The 26,239-nt window shown below is 31.2% G+C and overlaps 1 protein-coding gene across 7 annotated transcripts in view; it reads left to right on the forward strand.

Moving 5' to 3' along the window:
- LOC143067597 (ATP-dependent RNA helicase DDX3X-like) overlaps positions 1-19,077 on the forward strand; it is a 36,945-nt gene extending 17,868 nt beyond the window's left edge. For all 7 annotated transcript variants that reach the window (XM_076240950.1, XM_076240951.1, XM_076240953.1 and 4 more), the window contains 10 exons: positions 3,732-3,867; positions 4,612-4,694; positions 6,369-6,464; positions 8,152-8,312; positions 9,430-9,574; positions 10,175-10,319; positions 15,532-15,716; positions 17,040-17,157; positions 17,623-17,779; positions 18,197-19,077. In XM_076240950.1, coding sequence (XP_076097065.1) covers positions 3,732-3,867; positions 4,612-4,694; positions 6,369-6,464; positions 8,152-8,312; positions 9,430-9,574; positions 10,175-10,319; positions 15,532-15,716; positions 17,040-17,157; positions 17,623-17,779; positions 18,197-18,386 — 1,416 coding nt within the window. In that variant the 3' untranslated portion in view covers positions 18,387-19,077. The remainder of the gene's footprint in view (positions 1-3,731; positions 3,868-4,611; positions 4,695-6,368; positions 6,465-8,151; positions 8,313-9,429; positions 9,575-10,174; positions 10,320-15,531; positions 15,717-17,039; positions 17,158-17,622; positions 17,780-18,196) is intronic.
- The last annotated feature ends 7,162 nt before the right edge of the window (positions 19,078-26,239 follow it).

Genomic DNA, 26,239 nt, shown 5'->3' on the forward strand with positions numbered 1-26,239 from the left:
TAAGGGCCAAAAAGGGGTCAAAACAAGCATTTTTCTAGTTTCAAGACGATAACTTGTGTGTAACTGTATGGATCTCTCTGACATTGTACCACAAGTTTCCATATAACACTGGGAAGGCTGGGATTCAGTTTGGGGGTAATTTTCCTGAATATGTTGGAATAAGGGGCCAAAAAGAAGCATTTTTATACGACCGCAAAAATTGAGAATTTGGCGTCATCGTCGTCCGAAGCGTTTGGTTTTTGCACTCTAACTTTAGTAAAAGTAATTAGAAATCTATGAAATTTAAACACAAGGTTTATGACCATAATAGGAAGGTTGGGATTGTTTTTGGGTGTTTTGGTCCCAACAGTTTAGGAATTAGGGGCCAAAAAGGGCCCAAATAAGCATTTTTCTTGGTTTTCTCACAATAACTTTAGTATTAGTAAACAGAAATCTATGAAATTTTACCATAAGGTCTATGACAACAAAAGGAAGGTTGGGATTGATTTTGGGAGTTTAAGTCCCAACAGTTTAGGAAGGTTCAGTATTGCAATGGAAAGCATGGGATTATTGCTCCAAGGGGGTTTCAAAAAGTTTTTTTTTGGGGGGGGGATTTTTGTTGACCATTTTTTGAAGGGCTACCTTTTTTTCAAAATTTTTCAAATTTCGAATTTTGAAAAGTTTCAAGAAGAAATCTCCAATTGCACAGTATTGTGCAATAGATTTGTTAGATCTTTGCCCACATTAATTTTGTGACAAAAACCTATATTATGTCAAAAATTTGACATGTTTGATCACAATCCAAATTCAGACAGAATCAAGCTTGAATATTGTGACCAAATTTGCCCCAACTGTTCAGGGTTCAACCACTGCGGAGCACCTGGTTTGTGTTTTAGTCTGCTTTTCGATTCCATAAGCAATAGGTCAACTATATTTGGTGTATGGAATAATTGTAAAGTATCTGACCTTGATCTCTTTGTCAAGGATCTTTAAACATGATTCCTGTAATAAAACCTATATTCCTAAGACTTTTAACATTAAATCCATGGTCAGTAAAGAAGGCAAGACATTTCAGCATGTTCACCCTTGTTAATAAATTTATACATCAAAGATCTTCCGCTACAATAAAATTCTCCAAAGAACAAAAACAATTAAAATATGACCGGCTTCATGATTTTAGACAGGCACATGAACATGTGGTGTGGTTTAAACTAGTTCAAAGGCGGATTAAGGAGGGGGGGGGGGGGGCTCAGGGGAACAAATTTGGTTGCTTATATAGGGAATCACTGAAGCGTGACTGGAGCAGGCCCCCTCTTAGGTCAGTCAGTGGGCCCCCACTTATGAAAACTTCTGGATCTGTCACTGTAGTTATAAGTTCTCAACCCTTCCTGTATCTTTCTTATAACTTGGGGTGAATGTTTGACCAAATTTACATTTATTAGTGTTTTCACTATTTATAAAATTTAGGTAAATTGATGCTACAAACTTTATTTGAAAGTTTTCCCTTTGCCAGGATCCTCTTTGAAATATCAGCAACAACCCAATGAAAATCTACCAAAAATAGGTATATTCAGGTCAGCTGTATCAAATTGATTTATTAGTAATTTATGTTTTATTATTTATCTAGTTGCAACTTACTTTAAGGGGCATTAACTGCCGATAAACATCCACCAAATTAACTCAAATTTGATTAAAAATATGCTTAAACATAGATCAAAATTACAAAAGTTTCAATGGAAACAATAAACACTGAATGGAATCGTTATAAAGTATCAACATCATGGGACTGTATGCCATCAAACTTACAATACTATCTACTTGATCTACGGAAACAAGTGATGAGCATGTGACCCTGAAAGAAATATATATAGCATGTGTAATAGTATAATGATAATTGTCTAGGTCTGTTTGATTTCATATCATTAATGAAAATGGAAAAAATCAGTTTTCATTTAAAACCTGTAACATTTATAAGAACAATTTTTATTGCGGGCAGAATCGGATAAAAAAAATCAGTTCTCTATTGTCACTTTTTCTACTGATATTCTTTTAACCCTTTCAACGCGATACATGGCATATGCCGCGATGATGTCCAAATCGGGGTCCAAAATTAAACTTTGTTTGATTTCATCAAAAATTGAATAATTGGGGTTCTTTGATATGCCAAATCTAAATGTGTATGTAGATTCTTAATTTTTGGTCCCAAAAAGTATACTAGTTTGGCTTCAATTCTTCCATATTCTTTCAAAAAAAATGTTCCCTCATTTCAAATTCTCGTAAATTCCGTAAATTTCCTCTGATTTTGACATGGTTTTCAACAAACGGAAGTGCCATGTTTACACTTTCATCCGGGTATTCATCAAAGAAAGATAACTCATGTTTGCACTTTTTTGAGCGGAAAATATAAAAGATGTATTCTGATCCCGGTTAAACGGGACTCGTTGTCAGCTGTCTGAAGCGTGAATCCCGGTAAACCGGGACTCATCGGAGAAAGGGTTAAAGTCCAAAGGGTCCAAAATTAAACTAAGTTTGATTTTAACAAAAATTGATTTCTTGGGCTTTTTTGATATGCTGAATCTGAACATGTACTTAGATTTTTGATTATGGGCCCAGTTTTCAAGTTGGTTCAAATCAGGATCCAAAATTATTATATTAAGTATTGTGCAATAGCAAGAAATTTTCAATTGCACAGTATTCAGCAATAGCAAGAAATCTTCAATTGCACAGTATTGTGCAATAGCAAGAAATTTTCAATTGCACAGTATTGCGCAATAGCAAGAAATCTTCAATTGCATAGTATTGTGCAATAGCAAATATTTTCAATTGCACAGTATTGCGCAATAGCAAGAAATATCTAATTGCACATATTTGTGCAAAAGCAAGAAATTATCAGTTGGAGTTATCTTTCTCTGTCCTGAATAGTAGTTGAATCAACTTAAATCATTGTTTTATACAATATACAATGTATATTTACTTTTACTACCAACTGATAAATTAAAACAATCTTTACCATTCAGTGATAACAAGCACTTTATTTTACATTTTGATATTTTATGATGTATTTAAATGAGTAGTTATTGTTGCAAACTCCATTAGAAATTTGAATTGAGATCAGTTTTGAAAAAAGGGAAAGGAGGATGTGAAAAAAAAATTGGGGGGGGGGGGGGGGGGGGTTTAAATTTTTCTCATTTCAGATTTCATAAATAAAAAGAAAATTTCTTCAAACATTTTTTTGAGAGGATTAATATTCAACAGCATAGTGAATTGCTCAAAGGCAAAAAAAAATGTTTTAAGTTCATTAGACCACATTCATTCTGTGTCAGAAACCTATGCTGTTCAACTATTTAATCACAATCCAAATTTAGAGCTGAATCCAGCTTGAATGTTGTGTCCATACTTGCCCCAACCGTTCAGGGTTCAACCTCTACTGTTGTATAAAGCTGCGCCCTGCGGATCATCTGATTTTGTGTAGCTTTGAAAGGGTTAATAATTATTCATGTTAAGCACATGTGCACACATGATCTCCACCTAAGGTCAATCAGATACAAATTAGGTCTATATTTTATCATCAATTTATTTTGTAGCTTATTTTAACACGAATGAAACAAACTGATTACTGAAAAGTATTGGGATTCAGTATTTCATTCTTGTAAATATTAGAAGCAGACTAGTTCTTTATTTAACTTATTCTGTCTAATTACAGCTGATGCAATTATAAGCAGTCATACATGAATTATGTTATTTTTTTGCAGTTTGAGGAAACAACTTTGGGAGAAATTATTAGAAATAATATTATACTGACCAAATACAGTAAACCTACACCTGTACAGAAATATTCTATTCCTATTGTACTAAACAAGAGAGATTTAATGGCTTGTGCACAAACAGGTAAGACTTTTAAAAAAGTAACTGCAAAAAAATATTATTTAAAATAATAATAATATCTTATGTTAGACTGTATTTGTTTGAAAAAAATCTGTTCTATATTTGAACTGTTTTAATCAAGATTTTCGCAGAAAAGAACATACAAAAGGGGAAACAAAGAACTATAAATCAAAGAAAGACAATAGCATTACTAAAAGGGTCAATAAAGAACTGTAAGTCAAAGAAAGACAAAAGCATTACTGAAAGAGTCAATGAAGAACTATCAGTCAAAGAAAGACAATAGCATTACTATAAGGGTCAATAAAGAACTATAAGTCAAAGAAAGACAAAAGCATTACTGAAAGAGTCAATAAAGAACTATTAGTTAAAGAAAGACAATAGCATTACTATAAGGGTCAATAAAGAACTATAAGTCAAAGAAAGACAATAGCATTACTAATAGGGTCAATAAAGAACTATAAGTTAAAGAAAGACAATAGCATTACTAATAGGGTCAATAAAAAACTATAAGTTAAAGAAAGACAATAGCATTACTATAAGAATCAATAAAGAACTATTAGTCAAAGAAAGACAATAGCATAACTAAAACATGAAAAGCCAACAACACACTGAATAAGGCCAGTGAAATTGTAGTTTTCAAAACTTTGTGTTTCACTAAATGCAGTAACTATGTAAATGAATTTGCAATGCATAACTGTTTAACCCTTGAGTAATTATATTGTACATCATCTAATTTGTGTGCTTTAGGCTCTGGAAAGACTGCTGCATTTTTAGTGCCAATTTTGAATCGTGTGTATGAGAATGGACCTGCTGAACAAACTGCACAAGAGGTATGAAAGAAGCATGAAAGATCCATAGTTGATGACTTAAAAGTTCCTTCCATCAAGGGAAACCGTGGGTTTTTTTTTACACAAACATACGAATTACAGACCAATCCTTTTGAAATTTTCAGACAATATTTCTTGGTACAAAATTAAGGCTGACTTGAATGGTTCTTTGAACTTTTCTCCCAGTTTGAATAAAAAAAATTCATAAACCTTCTTGGCAACCGCTTTCTGTAATGCGTCAATGGATATACATAGCTAAAAAATATGTCCTATAGGAGGCCTAAATCAGGTTTTCCCCCAAAAATGAATGTTTTATTTGTGGTCTTAATTTTGATTCAATTTTATTTGAACTTTCTGGAATTGATCAGTCAGATTTATGGTAGCTTTTACACTTTTTATGCCCCACCTACGATAGTACTGGGGCATTGTGTTTTCTGGTCTGAGCGTCCGTTTGTTCGTCTGTCAGTTCGTCCCGCCGCAGGTTTTAAGTTTTTGGTCAAGGTAGTTTTTGATGAAGTTGAAGTCTAATCAACTTGAAACTTGTACACATGTTCCCTATGATATGATCTTTCTAATTTAAATGCCAAATTCGAGTTTTTACCCCAATTTCAAGGTCCACTGAACATAGAAAATAATAGTGCGAGTGGGGCATCCGTGTACTTCAGACACATTCTTGTTATCGTATAATAATGAACATTTCATGTGTAGATCAGTTTTTATACGACTGCAAAAACAAATTTGGGATCGTATAATTGTATGATGTCGTCGTCGCTGTCCGAAGACACATTGTTTTTTGCACAATAACTTTAGTTTAAGTGAATGGATCTCAATGAATTTTTACCTTTACCATAAGATTCAATACCACAAAGGAAGGTTGGGATTGATTTTGGGGGTTATGGTACCAACAGTTCAGGAATTAGGGGCCAAAAATAAGCATTTTTGTAACTTCCAGACAATAGCTTGTGTGTTAGTGTATGGATTTCTCTGATATTGTACCACAAGGTTCCATATCACAACAAAGGGAAGGCTGGGATTGATTTTGGGGGTAATTGCCTCAAAATTTTAGGAATTGAGGGCCAAAAAGGGGCCAAAAACAAGCATTTTTCTAGTTTCACGACAATAACTTGTGTGTAAGAGTATGGATCTTTCTGAAATTTTTCTACAAGGTTCCATATCATAAAGGGAAAGCTGGGTTTGAGTTTGGGGGTAATTGCCCAAAACATGTAGGAATAAAGGACCAAAAAGGGCCAAAAACAAGCATTTTTCTAGTTTCCAGACAATAACTTGTGTTTAAGTGTATGGATCCCTCCAAATTGTACTACAAGGTTCCATACTACAAAGGAAAGGCTGGGATTGAGTTATGGGGTTATTGCTCGAAAGAGAGGTTTCAAATAGTTTGGAAAAGGGGGGGGGGGAGGGCACAGTATTGCACAATAAATTTGTAAGATCTTTGACCACATTTATTTTGTGTCCGTAACCTGTATTATGTCAAAAATTTGATCACAATCCAAATTTAGACATTATCAAGCTTGAATATTGTGTCCAAATTTGCCCCAACTGTTCAGGGTTTGACCTCTGCATATGTATCAGGCTGTGCTCAGCGAAGCATTTTATTGAGTTATAAACTAAATCTAGTATTGCTAAAATCACAATAAAGATCACTTATTATTATTACAGGGAAGACAGTATGGAAGAAGGAAACAATTCCCACTAGCTTTGGTTTTGGCCCCAACCAGAGAGTTGGCCTCACAGATCTATGATGAAGCTAGAAAGGTAAACCAATTCAAAAACTTTTTTTTTTAATGAAAATGCTGAAATTTTGTAGATGTAATCACAAACAAAATATTTAATTTTTTGAGGTTTCTTTTTTTTTCAAAAAAGTTTTTACTGTTGCCCCCAATTTAAAAAGGCAGGCCTTTATTGTCATCCCATGATGATAATATGAGCCCATTGATATATTCTTGGAATAGCCAGAGATAAATTCAAAGTATGATATTAAACTTCCACTTATAAAGTGGGGCTCTGTTGCCCTCACCTTTCTGTTTGTTCAACAAATATTTTCTCAGGAATCACTGAACAGGACAACTTCATATTTTGTCTTCAACTTGACAGTGATGAGTTATTACGTATGAGCACTTTCAGATATGTAATTATTTCAATATGTTGTATGAACTTTACACACATTTCTCATGTACTACAGAACAGAATGACTTTATACTTGGTCAGTAGGTGCTTTTTATACGCCCTTCAAAATTTTGACGGGACGTATTATGGTATACAAATGTCCGGTGTCCGTCTGTCTGTCTGTCCGGCGTAAACATGTCGCACCGTAACTTGAGAACGACTTATCCAAATTTCATGAAACTTAACATAGTTGTTTCTTATGATGGTCAAATGATCTGTATACTTTTTGGTGAAAATAAGATTTAAACTTTTTAAGTTACGGCACTTTGTAACTAAAACAGGGGTGTGTTTTTTTCACATGTCGCACCGTATCTCAAAAACGATTCTTGATTATGGCTTAAAACTTTAAACACTTAGTTATATTAATCTTAATATCTGTATACTTTTTGGTGATGATTCAAAATTTTATTTTTGAGTTATTGAGTATTTTGTAAAAAAGGGGGAGGGTTTTTTTACATGTCGCACCGTAGCTCATAAACGATTTATGATTATTGCTTAAAACTTTACACATGTCTTTGTTATATTAATCTAAAGATCTGTATACTTTTTAGTGATGATTCAAAATTTCATTTTTGAGTTATTGAGTAGTTTGTAAAAAAGGGGGGAGGTTTTTTTTTTGCATGTTGTGCCGTATCTCAAAAACAATTTATGATTATTGCTTAAAACTTTACACACTTCTTTGTTATATTAATCTAAAGATCTGTATACTTTTTGGTTTTGATTCAAAATTTTATAGTAGTGATATTTAGTTTTTTGTAAAAAAAAAAAATAGGGTTGAGGGTTTCACATGTCCCGCCGTGTCTAAAAAACAATATATGGTTATTGCTTAAAACTTTCTCAGAAACTATTTATGATTATTGCATTAAACTTCCACACAAGACAAGGGCATATCATGCGCTCATGGCGCAGCTGTTTATTAAATCTGTCAGATAACGACATCCTGTTTGCTGATACTTTGAATTTTTAATATTGAGAATGAACTTAAAATTTTTACACTTACAGACAGCAGCAGTTTTAGGTGACAGTACCCTTAACAAATTTTTGACTAAGTACATGAATGAATGGGATATACATCTGTAATACATTTTAATTCTTTAGGCTTAATTGCCATACAGAATGGCAACAACTAAGAATTTTTACTTGAGTGGTGTAATGATTTTTTTTAGTTTCCATAAGTGGACGTTGCAGAGATCTTGGAAACCTCTGATTCCTAAAAAACTTGTTTATTACCACGATTTTTCTTTCTAACATTTGAATTGTTGTCCTATACTTGTAGTTTGCTTATCGTGCCCGAGTACGTCCCTGTGTAGTCTATGGAGGTGCAGATATAGGATCACAGATGAGAGATCTTGATAAAGGATGCCATCTCCTTGTGGCCACACCTGGTCGTCTTGTTGACATGATTGAAAGAGGGAAAATTGGTCTTGATCATTGCAAGTAAGTTTTCAGAAATTGTTGATAGTGAAAACAGAAATGCTTTGATAAATTATTTTTGTTCGGTGAAAAGTTAAAAAAAAAAAACCAACAAACAAAACCAAAAAAAAAGTGTTTGAGACAAAATCTTGAAAAGAGTTTATGGTTCTCCAAAATTTGAATTTTACAGGGATGCTTTAAATTACATGCTGGCAGCTTTTATAACTATTTGTTTGAAGCTATATATTTCTGAAGGTAGTTTTGGACATTTCATAGTTTACTATGAGCAATCAGTCAATTATATTTAAGTGTATAGAATGACTGTAAGGTGTACATGTCCATCTGGCAGGGTTCATCTTAACTTGCCCTCATTTTCATGACTCATTGGTCAATGTAAAATTTCTGTGATTTGGGTGATTCTAAAATACTATAAGCAATCAGTCAATTATCTTTTAGTGTTTGGAATGGTTGTAAGGTGTACATGTTTGTCACTTTGTCAGGCAGGGTTTATCTGACCATGACTTCATTTTCAAAGTAATTGATAATGTTAAGCATATAATTGCATGTATGTTTCATTATGATACATTATTTTGATTGGCTAACAGCAATCTTGCGTCTTGAAATTGACATTCATTACACAATTAAATGTAACATTCATGTTGACACGAGGTCCCACAATAAAGTGCACAGGTAAACTAAAGTAAAACTTTATAGAAATTGTGTTTGCATGATATGAGCTAAACAATGTAATTATAAGTATTGAATGCTTGTTTTTGTAATTTCCTAGATTTGTAAAAGCATTGACCGTGCACATATTTTTAGAATGAAGTGCTTCTGCGCTTCATACAAAATGTACTTCGGTCAACGCTTTTACACCCCGATGAATTTACAAAAAGTAAGCATTCAATTCTTAAATGAGTTACCAGTAGTAAAACCTTTCTTATTCTTTCAACTTAGAATTCAAACATGATCAGTTGTACAAGCAAGACATTTCAGGGAGTGCTCTCTTTTTAAGGAAAAGAAGGATAAGGAAACCTAAATAACCAGCATCATGAAGAGTAACCCTATCTTTGCTATTTTAAACTGTAAAATACATCATATAATATTTTGTTTAGTTTGCAATGCATTTATTCCATTGCAGATTTTTAGTTCTTGATGAGGCTGATAGGATGTTAGACATGGGATTTGAACCACAGATTAGAAGAATTGTTGAGAAAGATACTATGCCAGCTTGTGGTATAAGACAAACACTTATGTTCAGTGCTACATTCCCAAAGGAAATTCAGGTAAATATCAATGTACAAATCAAAATTGTGCAGATTAAAGAAAAATCTTAAGCTATAAAGACTTGATATACAGACTTGTCAGATTGATAGAATCAAAATGTTGGATAATATTTTACAGATTTTAGCGAGAGGTAAAATTTAAATCAAGCGCCAAAGCTATAAAAACAGGTAATAAAGAAAGTAACCCATGAAACCAGCCATGCCCCCACTCTTAAAGTGGGAGCTTTATTGCAGACTTCTTGTCTGTTCATCCAACAAATTTTTGTCCTACTTTCTCAGGAATCACTGAACAGAATGACTTCAGCAGATTGACATTGATGAGTTGTTACGTGTAAGCATGTTTTCTGTTTGCTGATACTTTAGATATTTCAATATGTTGAATGAACTTTAAAAAAAAAATCATCACATATTTCACCAGTAATATTGAACAAAATGACTTAATTTTCAGCACTTTTGATAAGTTGGACATTTGCTCCTGTTTTTTTATACTTTGAATTACAATGGCAGAATGCTTAGCACAATGTGTGCAATCTTGTCTTTTAAATTAACTTTGATCACTGTATCTGTTAAAATATATATGGTCATGTTATTGAATTTTAGATTCTGGCACGAGATTTCTTGGAAAACTACATTTTCTTGGCTGTTGGCAGAGTTGGAAGTACTAGTGAGAATATTACGCAGAAAGTTGTGTGGGTAGAAGAAGGGGAAAAGCGATCTTTCTTGTTGGACTTGTTGAATGCTGCAGGTTAGTTTTATATGTAGCTAATTGTGTCTTATTACTGTATCAGGAAGTTATGATTTTTTAGCATTAAAGATGCAGTCTCATAGGCTGCATTGTTTATCTCTTTTTGTTTAAATTTGATACTGCATAGTTTAAAGCTTTTCAACTTCTTTTATTACAAGTCATTGTAATCAAGAAATGTATGAGGTCTCTCGGTGTCAGATCAAAATATGGTAAGAATATACAACATCTTAGTATTTTAATTTCATTTAAAGTAGAGGATAAAATTGAGAATGGAAATTTGACATATTCACTGTGGTCACTCGGCTAACCGTTAATCTATATTGAGTATGCGGCTATATGGGTGGTTGGTCTGTTAATCGGGTTGGCTAAAGTCTGTTAATCATGTGTTATCGAGAAAATCATTGCAAGATCAGTATGTTTCATTGTATAACTTTTAAAAGATATTTCAATCATAAAAACTATTCATGTCTGGCAAAACAATTCAGTGTACTGAATCCAAAAGTGTAATTATTTTTATACGACCGCAAATTTTGAAAAAATTTTCGTCGTATATTGCTATCACGTTGGCGTCGGCGTCGGCGTTGGCGTCGTCGTCGTCGTCGTCGTCCGGCGTCCGAATACTTTTAGTTTTCGCACTCTAACTTTAGTAAAAGTGAATGGAAATCTATGAAATTTTAACACAAGGTTTATGACCACAAAAGGAAGGTTGGTATTGATTTTGGGAGTTTTGGTCCCAACATTTTAGGAATTAGGGGCCAAAAAGGGCCCAAATAAGCATTTTCTTGGTTTTCGCACTATAACTTTAGTTTAAGTTAATAGAAATCTATGAAATTTTGACACAAGGTTTATGACCACAAAAGAACGGTTGGGATTGATTTTGGGAGTTTTGGTCTCAACAGTTTAGGAATTAGGGGCCAAAAAAGGGCCCAAATAAGCATTATTCTTGGTTTTCGCACAATAACATTAGTTTAAGTAAATAGAAATCAATGAAATTTAAACACAATGTTAATGACTACAAAAGGAAGGTTGGTATTGATTTTGGGAGTTTAGGTCCCAACAGTTTAGGAATTAGGGGCCAAAAAGGGACCCAAATAAGCATTTTTCTTGGTTTTCGCACCATAACGTTAGTATAAGAAAATAGAAATCTATGAAATTTAAACACAAGGTTTATGACCATAAAAGAAAGGTTGGGTTTGATTTTGGGAGTTTTGGTCCCAACATAATAAGGGGCCCAAAGGGTCCAAAATTAAACTTTTGTTTGATTTCATCAAAATTGAATAATTGGGGTTCTTTGATATGCTGAATCTAACTGTCATGACTGTGTATGTAGATTCTTAACTTTTGGTCCCGTTTTCAAATTGGTCTACATTAAGGTCCAAAGGGTCCAAAATTAAACTTAGTTTGATTTTGACAAAAAATGAATCAGTTAGGTTCTTTGATATGCTGAATCTAAAAATGTACTTAGATTCTTGATTATTGGCCCAGTTTTCAAGTTGGTCCAAATCGGGGTCCAAAATTAAACTTTGTTTGATTTCATCAAAAATTGAATAAATGGGGTTCTTTGATATACCAAATCTAACTGTGTATGTAGATTCTTCATTTTTGGTCCTGTTTTCAAATTGGTCTACACTAAAGTCCAAAGGGTCCAAAATTAAACTTAGTCTGATTTTAACAAAAATTGAAATCTTGAAGTTCTTTGATATGCTGAATCCAAAAATGTACTTAGATTTTTTATTATGGGCCCAGTTTTCAAGTTGGTCCAAATCAGGATCTAAAATTATTATATTAAGTATTGTGCAATAGCAAGTCTTTTCAATTGCACAGTATTGCGCAATGGCAAGAAATATCTAATTGCACAATATTGTGAAATATCAATTTTTTTTTAATTAGAGTTATCTTTCTTTGTCCAGAATAGTAAGCAAGAAATATCTAATTGCAAAATATTGTGCAAAAGCAAGATTTTTTTTTAATTGGAGTTATCTTTCTTTGTCCAGAATCAACTTAAATCTTTGTTATATACAATATACAATGTATATTCACTTTTTACTACCAACTGATAAATTAAAATAATCTTTACCATTCAGTGATAACAAGCAGTTTTTTTACATCTTAATATTTTATGATGTATTTAAATGAGTAGTTATTGTTGCAAACTCCATTAGAAATTTTAATTGAGATTAGTTTTGGAATAAGGGAAAGGGGGATGTGATTAAAAAAATTGGGTTCAATTTTTCTCATTTGAAATTTCATAAATAAAAAAGAAAATTTCTTCAAACATTTTTTTGAGAGGATTAATATTCAACAGCATAGTGAATTGCTCTAAGAGAAACAAAAATTTTAAGTTCATTAGAACACATTCATTCTGTGTCAGAAACCTATGCTGTGTCAACTATTTAATCACAATCCAAATTTAGAGCTGAATCCAGCTTGAATGTTGTGTCCATACTTGCCCTAACCGTTCAGGGTTCAACCTCTGCGGTCGTATAAAGCTACGCCCTGCGGAGCATCTGGTTTTTCTAGCTTCGATAAACGATCTATAAAATAAAAAGGCCGGTTACTCATCAATAAATTTATACACATATTACACAAACAAAATGTACACAAAATGACAAGTTGGTTGAATTAACTTGCATGCAATATTTTGAACATCGAAAAAAGACAGGCATGCTGTTTGTTAACCATATTGATATCATTATGTGAAAAATCTACTAAAAAATCTGTATTTTGGTGACATAAATCAATTTCTGGTCTGTTAATTGCTCTGTTAACCCTTTCGCCGATGAGTCCCGGTTTACCGGGATTCACGCTTCAGACAGCTGATGATGAGTCCCATTTTACCGGGATCGGAATACCTCTTTTATGTTTCCTGCTCAAAACAGTGCAAACATGAGTTATATTTCTTTGATGAATACCCGGATGAAAGTGTAAACATGGCGCTTCCGTTTGTTGAAAACCGTGTCAAAATCAGACGAAATTTACAGAATTTACGAGAATTTGAAATGAGGGAACATTTTTTTAGAAAGAATATGGAAGAATTGAAGCCAAACTAGTTTACTTTTTTGACGTAAAATGTCGTTTTATGTACAAAAAACTTGGAATGGACATCGTTCAGTGTGAGGAATTTGTACAGCCTAATAAATTTTTTAAATTTTGCCGTTTTGGGTTTAAAATTACGATTTGGGGTCTAAGAGCAGAATTTTGAGAATTTCACCTAGATTATGCCGAAAATTTGAATATTTTATGAAATAAAATTATCAAAACATGAACAAAACTGTAAACATGGTGTTAGTGAATGAAATAAATACACAAATAACTACAAACAAGTTTTTATTGACATTTATTTTAAAGATCTCCCACTTGAGTAATAGTAGCCAGGGAAGCCATCGTCTCGGAGTAGCTTCTGTCTGGGCAGCAATCGGTGAAAGGGTTAAGAGTTATGAATGGCAATATAGTATGATTTGATCGCTATATGGGGTGTTATCGGATAAAACGGGTAGGCTCAAGACGAGTGGCTTAAGTATACGGAAACAACACATGAGCAATGAAACATAAATTAAGACAATGGAAATTGAAAATTGATAAAAATGGTTTCAAAAAGTGTAATATTAAAGTAATATGAATTTCATCCAAGAATGGTTGCATATATCATGTGGATTCTGTTTCATTGTTATGAATGACACCAATTTGTCATCTACATTGTTAACCAGTATATAAATCAGAGATAAACGTTGTAATGTAACTAAACATCAGTAAGTAAAATATATTGAGATGCTAAGATATAAAGAATAGAGAAAGAATAATGAGTAAAATAAATAAAATGTAGAGAAAAGTGACAAAACTAAAGAATACAGAAATAAAAAACAACCCCAAATCAGACCCTCATGGTATACACGAGAATCTGGATGGAGACCCAGAATACAGAATAATAGATAGACAGTAGAGAGTGATACAATGCTAAAAAAGAGACAAAAAATAATAATTGTTTAAGAATACAGACATGAAACACCCCTTTTCACTTTGAAACAGTAACGGATTACGATATACTCAACTTTACTTGGTGATAAATGCTAGAAGTTTACAAGCGCACATGTGCAACTGCAGTTCTCCTCTGCACTTATATAGATATGAACTAACAGAATAAAATGAATTAAAACTCAAGATAACCATATATAGCTGTATTCCCTCCTTTCCATTTACTTCTTCAGAATGATTTGTAAACAACATATGATTAAGTACTAGAACAAAAGATCCAACTGGATGATGCAGACGAATTTGGGTTTAATGTCCAGTGGCAAATATCATGTGCATATGAGAAAGACAACACTTTATATGCACCCTGTATTAGACAGACACTTTCAGGCGGATTTTAGAACGTACTACTTTGAACAGAAACAATAAATAAGGCTGATTGAAAACGTTGATAAATTCATGCATATTCCAGCAGCCAATCCATATCACGCTACATTGAAGTGACATACCCTTCAATAAAATTCAAAAATTCAAAATAAAGATGCTCTTACTAAAGGATACTGTTGCACAGTATTGTCATTTTTTTCTTCTCAAGTACATCTCATTCTTAACTTTTTCAATGGGAAAATATAATGGTAGCAAAACTATTGTTGTGGGTAAATAACTCCTAACTGACACAATTGAAATTGTCCAACCCATTAACAGACTTAATCCCCCAATAATCACTAAAATGTGGTATTAATCATGTTATATTACAATTATGAAATATTTACTAATGTCAATTTATTTGTTATTTAACCAAAGTACTATTTTGTGTCCTTTAGATGATATCTAAAAATGTTTTTTTCGCCTTTTATCCCAAAAATTGCAATGCTTATAAGCATAGATACCACATACTTATATGACGCCTTTTAGTTTTACTGAAAACTGGGAAATGTTTTTACAAGTGGGAAATGTTTTATGATAGATATCATTTTGCCAGACACGTTTCTTTTTTTTTTTTATTTGGTTCTTATAATATGCCAAAAATCTGTATATTTAACAGAGTTAAACATTAAATTGTGCGTTTTACTCTTAACAGACATATAACCTACCCGATTAACAGCCCAACCGCCCATATAACCGCATACTCAATATAGATTAACAGACCAATCTCTTGGAGTGACGGGCGTGATATATTTAAAGGTGAAATATAATTGTTATTACACACTGGCTATATCTTTACACTGAATTATATTTTCAGCTGGTCCGGATTCATTGACATTGGTTTTTGTTGAAACCAAGAAGGGAGCTGATGCACTAGAAGATTTCTTGATTCGTGAAGGTTACCCAGCAACCAGTATTCATGGAGATAGATCACAAAAGGAACGTGAAGAAGCATTGGCTAGCTTCAGAAATGGTGACAGACCAATTATTGTAGCCACTGCTGTAAGATAGATCTTTAGTTGTATCAAATTTCAATGTTCAGCAAAAAAATTTATTTGTTGATACTTTATATTGGACTTGCATGTAAGTTATGTGATGTTAAAAAACACCTGAGGAGCCAAACATTTCTAGAAGTAAACTTATTAGGATTTATATGATTGAAAAAGTAATTGATGAAGAAAGAAGAAAAAATAATATGGTGGGGCACTTCTTTTTTTGCTACAACCATTTGAAAGTACTCAATTTAAATGATTTTCCCATTTTCCATAAATTTAACCCATTTTGGGGCTATCTTCATGTTAACAGTTTCACAATCAAACTTTTTTTAATACTTTCTCTGAAAATGAAGTGGACCAATCTGAATAAATCTGGCTTAAAAAAAACCTATAGGTTGGTGTTAATATTAGAAAGTTATAAAATTTTGTTGCTTTTTCGTGTTAAATTGACCATGCTGTCAATTTTGTAAATTTGGGATTTTCCCCATATATATTTTTTTCAGAACATAAAGCATATTATTCCAACTTCTATGTTATTAAATGATTGGAAAAAATACATATCTAAAAATTTTGAAAAGAAAAAAAATGATATGGGATGTACATATTTTTGGTAAATCATTTCTTTGTACCCCTCACCAATTTATTTATTCTAATAATACAATTTTTTCACAGACTTTAGTTTGATTATAATATTTTTAAAATTCATTGATATTTACCACTTGCATCACACGTTTTGGAAATAATTCCCAAATGAGATTTCAACGAGACTGAAACTTCAGATGAATACATCCTTAACTTGAATTCTGCGTAAATTGTGTCTAAAATTAACGGGTCAAAGTTAAATGGTTGACAAAGATTTTAATTCAATGTTCTCCACGAGCCTTTCATTTGAGGATTATTTGTTCAGTTTATTTTACTAGCGGAATGTAGACAAAAAAAAAATCAAAGAATGACACTAACATGTTTGAAAATATAATGCAATTTTCCTTCATTTTGGCAAAGTATGAAAATTGCAATCTAAATTAATTTAGATCTCTGAACTACCTCAAGGTAACTTGGCAACCGAAAGTATTGTTTTCTGCTCTTTGGTCGGGTTGTTGTATCTTTGACACATTCACCATTTCCATTCTCTATTTTATTGGAAGATTAAACAGGAAATGTTAAGTGACCAACAAGTCATCATTTTATCAACCAACAAAACAAACAAAACTACACATTAGCACTTTAGAGTCGATATATCCTGAATTTGATAAAATTTCAGTTATTCTAACAGATTATTTTTTGTAACATCTTTTAAGAAGTGATTGATCAATTTTTTTATATTATAAAGGTGGCAGCAAGAGGATTGGATATCCCAAATGTAAAACATGTGGTGAACTTTGACCTTCCAAGTGATATTGAGGAATATGTTCACAGAATTGGTAGAACTGGCAGAGTAGGAAATCTCGGTATAAATAAGTGCATTTCTTGAACAATTTATTTTCAAAGAAAAAATCTGTTTTTGTCTGAAAGAAGGAGATTAGATTTTCTATGTGTGTAAAAAAAAAAAGATTGCAGAAACTTCTGATAGCATAAACAAGCATTGTATTCATTCACAAATTGTTAATTGTTGCTGTTTAATATCAGTTTTATTTGAAATGGACAGAATAACATATTGAAATCATATGACAACTATAATGAATAATCAGGTGTTCAGAAACATATTTATATTTTGTCACATATATTAGTTAGTTATTCTTTGATTTGTAAATCCTTTAAAAGGATAATTTCAAGTTATAAACTCACTATAAAACAAATATCAAAGGAGATGGTGTTGCTTCTTAAAACATACAATAAGATAATAGGTAATATAATAATGGTGTAATTTTTATGCATACAAGAAGATAATGTTTACTTATGATTTAATTTTACAGGTTTGGCAACTTCTTTCTTCAATGAAAAGAATAAGAACATTATTCGTGATTTAATGGATCTATTAGTAGAATCTCATCAGGAAGTGCCATCCTGGTTAGAATCCATGGGATATGATGCTAGACCAAGTGGATCATCTAGACGAGGTGCATCTAAAAGGTAGATAACCCCAAAATGCTGTTTAACAAAAGGATTCATTAGAATGTTTTAAAATGAATGTGTTTATTGGTTGTTCTGTAAGTCAACACTCTGCACTGTTAGCCACTAGTCCAATGCCCCAGACTGGTAAAATATTATTAGGACTAGTAAGTTTATATGCAAAACTTGTTGTAGTTTGTCATTTTTATTTTTTACCTAATGTTTTTTTTTTTGGAGGAACTTTGTTACATGTTCATTCACATTCAATTTAAAACACCAAAGACAACAGTCTACCCCCCCCCCCCCACACACAAATTTTTTTAAATAAAATTAAATAAATAGGGGCTTCATTTTAAATTAATCTTACACTTAGAATTGATTGTGATTTTTACTGAATTGTTCATGACAGAGTATTTTTCATATAAAATTTCCTTTCAGATTTGGTGGAACTGGCTTTGGGTCAAGAGATTACCGTCAACAGAGTAAACCAAAGCCTCAGCAGACCATGGGGGGATATGGCAATACTATGCCTGCTCCAGTTTACAATAATTATGGTGGTGGATCTTATGGCGGTTCATATGGTGGAAGCTACAGTAATAACTCTGGTCCAGACTGGTGGGGAAACTAAATAACAGACAATTTATACAACCACATTTGTTCTTGTGTAATTGTTTTTTTGATGGGTAACTAGTGAGGGAGAACCGGTGCTGTCAGTAAGATTTTCCAAATCTAAATTTGTTCCCATGTCCATGGTACTCAGCTATTGACACAATCTGGACTTGCCATTTTGTATTTGATAGGATACAAATCAATGTATACTAGAATTTAATTTTTCTAAAAATTCGTTTATGGAGAATGTTAATTCCTGGTCATTATTGGGGTGACAAAGGTTTTTTGTTTAATTTGATAAACTAACCTAATTTTTATTTATGGATTGAAAACATTTACATTTTTCATTACCATTAAAAAGTTTCAAGCTGTCAATATTAAATGATTTACAGTATTTATAATGACATCTTAATAAATTGAAGGTATAATTTGTGAGAAATGCTAATTTTTTAAATGATGAAAATTTTTGCATCCATACTTCAGGTACACTTAAGTTATGACTAGCTAAATCAATAACAATTTTTTGTTCAGTCTAATGATATATTTAGTTTAAAAAACTAAAAATCAGTAAAAATAACAATTGTTATGAATTTAACTTTTTTATTATTATTAAATATGTCTTGCAAACTTTGATCAACATGATACGTTTGTTTACGAATCATATATTTAGATAAACTTCCTATTGGAAGAGATACATAAAGTATAAGCAAAGAAAAGTACTTACTTCATTTTTGATAGATTTTTTTTAAATGTTATTGGTTTAAATTGTTGCTCAAATGTAATTTGATTTTGTGATAGTCACTTCCAACTGAAGTAGGTCAGTGACTTGAATTTGTTGATAACAGTAATTTCCTTTTTATGGTGCCAAGGATGTGCAGTGATCAGGTGCATCTATAACTTGTTATTGTTTTGAGATCAAACATAAAATCAGTGAAAGGTTTATTACATAGACATTCCAAAACTTGGCGAGCTGATACCAAATTTAAGTTGTGCCTTTGCATGCTTGCATTACAAAAATTATCATAATTTCATTTATTAAAATACAAAGTAACATATGTTTAAAAGTAAATTGACAGATTTTGTGATTACTTCAAAGTTATCAGATGATAAACAAGAGCTGTCTTGCTATAAAATGATATACAAATTGCTATTGCTTTCTTAAGATATCATTAAAATTTTTGCCATAAGTTTTTTTTTTTATCATACATGTATATCCTAACTAATCCTGTTAAAAACTGATGGATCAATATTAAGGGCTAAAAGGGAACATGCAAACCCACACTTGCTATATGTTTTAATTTGTTGAGCAAAAGAATTAAAAAACTAATAAGAAAATAAATTAGAGATTGAACTTCTTCATTTTATACATTTTGTTGAATAATAATTTGATTAAAGTTGATTCAATTGATGCGTTTTGCATGTTAAAATAGATGAAACATTTGTACATTGACTAAAATATTAAGATAAACAAATATGATGTGCAATGATATAACATATACATGCGTTTTTTTCTCATGGCTCATTTGTGAAATCCAAGTATTTTGTATTTATTAGATTTTACTGTCTCAGTATTCTATTTGTGCAATCAATATTTATAAATGTAAATAAATATTTACCTTGCCCTTGAATATTGAACTAAAAGAAAATGAAAGTGATTATTTACAATTGATAATCAGTAGGTTGAATAAACTCATATTATTTCATTTGTATCTTAACCATTGTTATTAACATACATTGTCACATTTCTGGTAGAAGGGAAATCATTTTAAATTTAAACATTCATTTTGTTATTTCTTTTTTATTGTGACAATAAAAAGTAATTTATTGATTTAGATAACAATGCCCATTTCTTTAGATTTTATTGTCCATAAATGATTTGAAATATTTTGTTAAAAAGTTCCAAATGAAAATTGTCCTCTTGCAGTTGTAAAGTTACAAAGTTAAGATGGTAAATTTAAAATCATTTTAGTTTGATTTCATTACTTTGTTTTATAAATATTACAGTCTTGTGAAAGACCAAGATAATTTATTGAAGTATAAGATTTTTGACATAACATATTAAGTGTTAAGAACTTGTCCTGTCCAATGAAGAGATATCGTTGATTATTATGTCCATTCACCTGTAAGAGGGTTTCTGGTTGGATCAGAGCACTGGTACAGGTATATTTTTTATTCATTCCTGTTATGAGTGCCATACATTTTTGGGGATACCAATCTTACTGGTTCTGCCTCTGGTTACTCGGCCTGACATTTTATTGTGTAGTGTAGTCTATATATGCCGTCCTGTTAATGTACTATCAAATTTTTATGACAATTGTTGTGCCAATATCTATGGCACCACTTATGTAATCTCAGTTGATTGTGACGAGATTGTAGAAAAACAATGAAGATATCTGGTATCAAATTACATGTGTGATTTCTTACAATAACATTTCCAGTAACTATAATATACATGAATTGTAACATAACATGTTAAAAATGCACGCAATTTGAACAGCAGACTTTTGATACCAGTTATTTTCTAATCATGGAACAGTATTATGGCATGTAGTGTGAATCTTGACCAAAATATACTCAAAGTCTTTCAGATATTGAATTGTTTACTGTCATTGTTATACGTTTTATTGATGACATTGTTGATACTCACCAAGTTTTAACCAGCCTTGATGCAACAGATGTGTTATATTTGTTGCTCTATGCTTGTTAATTTTATATGAGCATCAACGAACAAGTTTTCCTTGCCCAAAACATGATTAAAATGGGGTAAACAAAAAGAACTTCATGTAATCTTTTTTTCTTGCTGGCATTTATATATTTAAATGATGCATAGAAAGGAGATTGTTTTCAGTCAATGCAACAAGTTGTGAACTAACCTTCATTCAATATTTTGTTACATTATTTCAAAGTTTTCTTTTAATTGTAAAGAAGAAAACAAATACGATCTGATTAATTTTTAAAATGTGTTCATAATTTATTATACGTGCATTAAGATTGTAATATTAAATATAAAAACAATTCAAATTTGAAAGTATACGATAAACACTGCCCAATTGTCCTACTAACAGAAATTTTTGTGGATAAAATTCTCATTATAGACTTGCTACAAATTTTCTTCATTAGATTTTTTGTGGTTAGGGCAACCGGTATACAAATATTAAAGACTTTGATCTCAGGGTATGAAAAGAATTGTGATTTTTGAAGTGTGCTCCTTCAGTGATGGTGTCTAACACAGTATTCTTATAGAATTAAGGATGCCATATTTTGCACATTACATGCCATTGTATGAAATATATTAAGCTCTCTTGTTAAGATTGTTATCATCTTGTCATAGTATTGCTGGGTTGAAATACACATTTTATTGTTTATAAAACATATCCATTGTTGGTAAATTTTATTTTATAGATTATAGATAGAAATGCAAGTGTTCAGGAAAAAATAGAATTTACCTGCGATATTTTGTAAAGAAAAAGAATTTTGTCCTCATTCCAGTGTATTTTGTTTAATCTTTTTAATTGACTTTCAGTGTCTTTCCATGATATATATATAAAACTTGCCATGTCTTTAAATGTATTTTAAATTTCATAATTGAAGAATCATGTCTCAAACACACAAGATATTAATTTTTGTAAATATATACTTCCAAAATATTTACGTTTTGGTACAGAGCATTGTTGTGTTATTGTACCTGTCAAATATGGTTCTCAGACATGGTAAATTCTGTGAATATTTACAAGTTTTTGAAAGTTCTTAAGATCAGACATTTTAAGAGTTTATGTGAATTAATATCTGTGTTTTTAAGATTAATGTTCTTCATTATTTGTGAGTGTTCAGTTATCTTTGTTGTACATTGTTCTAGTTTTGACTTTAATTGGATTTGTTTTTATGTGTATGAATAGATAATTTTCTCATTGGTATGCTTAATTGCTTTGAATCTCAGATTTTTTCGATATAGACATCTGGCTCACTTTTAAAATGTAATATTCTTTCAGCATAGATTGGTGCAATATAAATATATATGATATTTATTGCACATTTGTGACAACTGACTATTTTGACATCAAATATATTTTCAGTAGACAAAATGAATAGATATAAGATTAAATCTCAATTCTTGTCAATGTTTTACAAAATCTCAAATTTAGATATACTTATGTGAAGGTACAATTTGATAACTCAATAAAAGATGGGTGTTATAAAGGAATTTTCTGCCATACAGGTAATATCAGTGATTGGTGAAGATTTCCTGTTGGTATATTGATTGCTTGTAAAATAAATGTTCTGGTATACAAACTGACTCAAGTCAGAGATTATTTATGTCAAATTGTCATCCTCTGCTCATAATAGTTTCCTCATATTCATAATATTATGTGATATAAATAAAGATCTGATTTATATATAAGTCAAGACTTGGTGCTCAGTTTTATGCAATTAGTTATTCTAAAATAGTGCTTCCAAAGAAAAAATCAAACATAGTGCAAGTGACGATAACAGCCTGTTGGCTGAGTTTTTTCCTTTTGCATATTGTTATTTGATATTTGTTTAATATTGTTTAGAATCAAGTTATCTGTGATTTATTTTCTACAGCTAAGTGCAATCTTTACTGACAAGTAGAAGGAGCAAATGTTAAAATGATGTTTTTTAAAACATTTTTATTTAATTTTTTTTTATTAATTTTTGATTTATTTTTTTTCTTTTTGCAAATGGCAATCTTTTTGATTTTTATCATTTTATCTTTTATAAAACTGAATGAGAGGGTCTTGATTTTTGTGTTGTGAGTGTGGGGAAGTGTACATGTTGCAGGGGATGATTTGGTTAAAGATTAGTTTTGAAAAAGGTATATTTTTATGGTATAATTAAGTACCTATGAAAGATGTTAGTTTTCATTGTTAACATCTTCCTGACTTAATTTTATAGGTTTACCATTAATGTTTTAATTTGAAAAGAGATTAAAATAATTCAAGTTATTTAAAATATAGACTGAAATTATTATTTGAAATCAGTGTTCTCTCCATTTCCTTTTGGAATCATTTAAATGTGAAGGTCAAATAGATTGTTTTATGGATATCCTATGATACATGGTGCTAAAAACAAAATTTCAAAATTTTCATTTAACCTAGATATATAAGATTTGTGGAGAGAACACTGGAAACAGTTATACAATTTGCTGTGATATTGCTGAGGGCATTGCCATAAAACTGAAGAAATTAAAAGATTTTCTTTTTTGTAAAATGAAACGATTATCTCTTTGTAAAAAGAAACTCTAGACAATTTGTTTTTTTACAGGAAAGTTATAATCCACCAATAATTTACTGTTAAATGAATAAATCAGTTTTATCAGGAGATTAGTATAAGTGCCTTATTATATATAACTTGAGTTCAGTAGTCAAAAATTGTAATTTGAAATGGCATTTTTTTCCTGTTTGGAATACAGAAACACATAATGTTTAAATTCAGGGTAAGATGTTGATGCCTGTTACTGTCAAATAAATTTGTATGAAGAGCACAGGATGATTACTTTTGGTGCGATCCATGTCCGCATTGTTGAAAGTGAAAATATATTGTTTTCTAAATCTAGTCAAAGTACTGAAATGTAGTCAAATGATTTTTTATTCCATTGACTTATTATGCCTTGATAACATAAAATGTTGTCTTATAATGTCCTATTGTTTTTCTTATGAATTTAAAATGTAAACATTGTAATTTGTTCGAAACTGTATACAGAGATTCTGTTTAACAACAAAAGGTATTTGTTGACACATTAATTTGTAAAAGATTTCTAAAAATAATTTACACCAACAGTTACACACTGAACAGTCATAAACCTATGTGTAATAAGTATCAAGTAATATCGGAGCCATGTATATTACTTGGATCCATGTCAAATGATAGTAATAATTCATATTTTCATTTTCTAAAATTTGTTATCAATAACTAACCTCCTGGTGGAAATAGTGGGAAAGATTTTGATTCTGACCATATAGTTTTGGAGTGACAATCAGTTTTAGTGAATGGTTTATATGATTAAAAGGAGAGATATATAGTCCACCTCTGAAGGGTTATTTAATTTAACAATTTGGAAAATTTTGGTTTGGATTTGATAATTAATACCTGCCATTTCCAGACTTAACTTAGTTGTGAAACCATTTTTTAGCAAGATTTGTGCCAAGTTATTCTTCAACAGTATATTTATTTTGTATTAGTTACACAGGCCTTGTCTTTCATGATAACCTGAACGCCAAAAAAATGTTCATTATGAATAATTAATTTAGAATTGGTAAAAATTAGTTTATGCATTTGATCTATGAAGAGATTGATCAGTAATTTTAAATTTACCAAGACTTAATAAAACAAGCGATAAAACAATGAAGAGTGGAAGCAAGGCCTGGTAACATAGTTCAAGACTTCTTACAAAGAAGATTTGTTTCTAGATTTTAGTGAATGAAAAATAATGACACCACTGTTATTATATTTAGAAAAAAATCAATCATCAATATGACTTGATAAGAATTATTATGAACAAATCATTTTTGTAAGAGGTCCTATCAGTGGTAAAATTTGGGACCAGCCTGAATGTGTTTGACTTTTAACCCATTGATGTGTATGTGTATTGATAAAGCATGAAATGAGAGCAAAGAAAAATAGGGCGGCATTTACTTGTAACTTTTTTTTATATGTCAGGCCAAGAGATGTTCGTTTTTATACTGAGAACAAACATCTATTTAACTTGTATTTTTTTACTTATTGAATGTGGTTGTTCAATAAAAAAATCATTTCTGTAATGACTTGTTTACTTAAAGAAGATCATGACTTCTTCAGATGATCCATATGTCTAATCATTCTTAGACATTCAGTGAATTTGACTTGTTAAGTAACTGAAGTTTCAGTCTCATAGTGGATAGATAAAGAAACATGGTATGATTTCAATGAGACGACTCCCCACCAGAGACCAAATGACATAAAACTAAATGCTTTCTACAACAAACAAAACAAACACTTGCATAGTCTGCATTAAAAGGCACCAAAATGACATGTGCAAAACAATTCAAAAAAGAAAACTAATGATTGTTTATGTTCTCTTTAAACATTTCTTGTACGTTAGAAATAATATTAAACATTTATTTAACCAAGAATATTGAAATGATTACCACTGCAAGTTAAATAAGAAAATGAACCAAAATACTGGTACCTAATGTTTATTCTATCCTTTGTCACATTTTCTCAGCAGCTACAAATCAGAGCATCTAGATACAGTATTTGACACCTAGCATTTGGAAAGCTATACCATGTGAATATTTTGCAGAGTCGTGTATCAGAAATTTTCATTGCATAAAAACTACAAAGCAGAGCTTTTTATACGACCGCAAAATTTGAAAAATTTTTCGTCGTATATTGCTATCACGTTGGCGTCGTCGTCGTCCGAATACTTTTAGTTTTCGCACTCTAACTTTAGTAAAAGTGAATAGAAATCTATGAAATTTTAACACAAGGTTTATGACCACAAAAGGAAGGTTGGGATTGATTTTGGGAGTTTTAGTCCCAACATTTTAGGAATTAGGGGCCAAAAAGGGCCCAAATAAGCATTTTCTTGGTTTTCGCACTATAACTTTAGTTTAAGTAAATAGAAATCTATGAAATTTTGACATAAGGTTTATGACCACAAAAGAAAGGTTGGGATTGATTTTGGGAGTTTTGGTTCCAACAGTTTAGGAATTAGGGGCCAAAAAAGGGCCCAAATAAGCATTATTCTTGGTTTTCGCACAATAACTTTAGTTTAAGTAAATAGAAATCAATGAAATTTAAACACAATGTTTATGACCACAAAAGGAAGGTTGGTATTGATTTTGGGAGTTTAGGTCCCAACAGTTTAGGAAT

The sequence above is a fragment of the Mytilus galloprovincialis genome, chromosome 3 (genome assembly GCF_965363235.1).
Source record: "Mytilus galloprovincialis chromosome 3, xbMytGall1.hap1.1, whole genome shotgun sequence".
Classification (NCBI taxonomy): Eukaryota; Metazoa; Mollusca; class Bivalvia; order Mytilida; family Mytilidae; genus Mytilus; species Mytilus galloprovincialis.